Source organism: Sander lucioperca, chromosome 12, assembly GCF_008315115.2.
Source record: "Sander lucioperca isolate FBNREF2018 chromosome 12, SLUC_FBN_1.2, whole genome shotgun sequence".
NCBI lineage: Eukaryota > Metazoa > Chordata > Actinopteri > Perciformes > Percidae > Sander > Sander lucioperca.
This window is the reverse complement of record NC_050184.1, coordinates 36,317,182-36,320,347: the sequence shown is the minus strand read 5'-3', so window position 1 is coordinate 36,320,347 and position 3,166 is coordinate 36,317,182. Positions and strand designations below refer to the sequence as shown.

The 3,166-nt window shown below is 43.7% G+C and overlaps 1 protein-coding gene across 1 annotated transcript; it reads right to left on the bottom strand.

Annotated features, from left to right (window-relative positions):
• Positions 1 to 228: 228 nt before the first annotated feature.
• Positions 229 to 2,590, bottom strand: LOC116058569 (potassium voltage-gated channel subfamily A member 10). Its single transcript, XM_031311458.2, has one exon. The coding sequence runs from the start codon at positions 2,475 to 2,477 to the stop codon at positions 768 to 770; it is 1,710 nt and encodes a 569-aa protein (XP_031167318.1). The 5' UTR covers positions 2,478 to 2,590; the 3' UTR covers positions 229 to 767.
• Positions 2,591 to 3,166: the final 576 nt, after the last annotated feature.

The window sequence follows — 3,166 nt, the reverse complement described above, 5'->3', positions numbered from 1 at the left end:
GACGGCGGCACGGGGCATACATTTTGAAGATGAAAACTGTCCAATATCAACGTCCGTTCCAGTGTAACATGACTCACATTTCCTTAACCTATGAATCAGCATTCAAAAAATCTGATGTATCAGCTATTCCAATGGCAGAAAGGTCATTCCTAAAGCTGAACCAAAGAAATAGCTCTGCTATACAGTTAGCCGTCATAATCATATGAATATTTTGGGTTGGAATTTTTATCTTTACCTCTCATTACATTTGACTGGTTTATGGCCCCAGAAGACACTGTTTTAAAGTTGTGTTATGAGTCATTGTGGCCACAAATATCAACAGTGGAGCTGGTGTGCAAAATGTTATCAGCAATAGGATTAATGGCCAAGACAATGAAAAAAAGACCAACATTATTTTAAATAATCCTTTAAACATAAACTGCTGAACTTTTTTTATATGTATGTGCAACTAAAAGAAGAGTTCTAAACTTGAAATATGTTAACATACAATCCTGAACATGAAGATAGGTGAATTCTTCAGCGTGTCTGTTAATTTCAAATTGTCATTTTCATATTAGACACAAAAGAAGAAGTACAGTAGATCCTGTATATCCTTATACACAGATTTTTCACTACGTACAAATACTTTATCTCGTTGATCCCATTAGACCATTATCTGAGGGAAATCATAACAATTAATTTCCTTCATATACTCTTTCTCTTTAACATTTCTTTCCCGCTTTGTGGCAAAGTCTCTTCTTCTAAATTGTGTTCCTTTTGCCAGTCAGCTAGATGCCGTTGGCTTTATTAAGCGAGGTGTTGCAACCCTCTTTGGTACCTGATTCAGCCTTCATGGCTTGCTCAACAGCATCTGACAAGGGTAACTTGTCCTCTGCTTCTGTCTCTCTGTGATAGAAGTAGTTGAAATTGGAAACAATGACGGGAACAGGCAAAGCAATGGTCAGCACACCTGCAATGGCACACAAGGTGCCCACTATTTTACCCCCCATAGTAATAGGACACATGTCCCCGTAGCCTACTGTGGTCATGGTAACCACAGCCCACCAGAAGCCATCAGGTATGCTGACAAACTGTGTGTTTGGCTCGTCTACCTCAGCAAAGTAGATAGCACTGGAGAAGAGGATGACTCCGATAAAGAGAAAAAAGATGAGCAAGCCAAGCTCACGCATGCTGGCCTTCAGAGTCTGTCCCAGGATCTGCAGCCCCTTGGAGTGACGTGAGAGTTTGAATATACGAAACACCCTTACCAGACGGATGATACGCAGAATGGCCAAAGACATGTTCTGTCCTGAGTTCTCTTGTGGCGTCGTGACCAATTCTGTAACCACGGTAACAAAATAAGGGATGATGGATATAATGTCAATGATGTTCATGAGGTTGTGAAAAAAATCCCTTTTGCTAGGACAGACCAAAAATCTCACACACAGCTCAAAGAAGAACCAAGCAATGCAGGCAGTCTCAATGATAAAAAAAGGATCAGAGAAAGTTGTGGGCTTCATGCCAGATGGAGCCACAGAACTGTAAAATCTAGATTGGTTGAAAGGCTGTACCATTGGGGGCGCAATTGGGTCGGTGTCATCTCGGAATTCTGGCAGTGTTTCCATGCAGAAAATAATTATGGATATGACAATAACAAAAACAGACACCAGTGCTACACCACGGGCTGCGTTTGAGCTCTCTGGGTACTCAAAGAGCAGCCAGAATTGCCTGTACACATCATTATTAGGTAGAGGGATCTCAACATCCTTTATAAATCCTTCATCTTCTCTGAACTGCTCCATGGCCTCACTTCCAAGCTCATAGAACAGAATTTCATCTGCAAACACATCCAGGGGAACGTTAGCCGGACGTCTGATCTTGCCCCCTGACTGGTAGTAATACAAGATGCCATCAAAGCTGGGTCGGTTCCGGTCAAAGAAGTACTCGTTCCTCATTGGATCAAAGTAGTCCATCCTCTTCAAAGGATCTCCTAGCAGCGTCTCAGGAAATTGGTCCAACGTTTTGAGCTGTGTCTCAAAACGAAGACCAGCGATGTTGATGATGACTTTCTGGTCTCCGTCATCCAGCCCTCGTTTATCTACAAACAGATCCTCGCAGCACTCCTTAGCAAGCCGGCTGAAGATCGTCTCACTCTCCTTAGTGCACTCACTGTTTAGCAGCAATTTCCAGTTGGAGATCATACTGGCACAGCTACTGCGTCCCTGTCTAGTTGGAGTTGGCATGGTTGGGGACTGGAGTACTTTTAGTGTCTGTGTGTTCGGAATGGGCGAAGATGAGGTGGATTCCCAAATGCAGGAGGGCATGGGCGTAGAGGAAAACTGAGAGGCTTGTGTAAGGTGGTTGCTGCCTGGGCTGCTGTGCTCTGGGGACATGTCCACCGTGAGAGCTGTGGTCTCATCAGCGTAGGTGTCCACCTCATCCTCAAGGCTGCCGTCGAGATCATCCAGGCTCTCAAAGTCTACCAGGGCCACCTCCATGGCTGCAGTTCAGCCAGTGCAAAGCCTTGGGACCCCAGGATAAGACAATCAGACACACACATGCACACACGCACACGCACACACACACACACACACACACACACACACACACACACACACACACACACACACACACACACACACACACACACACACACACACACACACACACAAACACACACACAGATGGACCGATGGGAGTCTCAGTCACCAGTATCAGCAGCAGAGAACCAGAGCATCCAGTCTTCAGCAAAGCACTTCCAGTCACAGTACAAATTGCAAGTGCCCTCTATGTTTTATTCCCTCCAACACCTGTAGAGGTGACAGAAAGAGAAATTGAGTCATTGTGTTTCTGTCAATGGTTAAGGGTTTGTTTTGTGTCAGTTTGACATCATCAGGTGACAACAATATGACGTTCGAAAGCACATGTTCTATCATCAGAGAGAGATACAGAAAAGATGGAGGAAAGAAGAGGAAGAGGACGAGGCAGCTCGAAGATGGAATGAAAGAGGTGATTAGAAAGAGAGACAACTCCTTGCTACTTATTCCAACAATTATTGAAAGACAGTGGAGGCACAGTGATGAGTCATGTAACTGTTAAATAAACAAAACATTAAACAATGGAGGGCTTACTTGTTACATTTTAAACTATCGCTTTGTCAAATTATTAATTATTAATTTCTCAAATT

Excerpts from the sequence above, each read along its gene's own strand:
- LOC116058569 (XM_031311458.2), bottom strand. The coding sequence starts at position 2,477 with ATGGAGGTGGCCCTGGTAGACTTTGAGAGCCTGGATGATCTCGACGGC.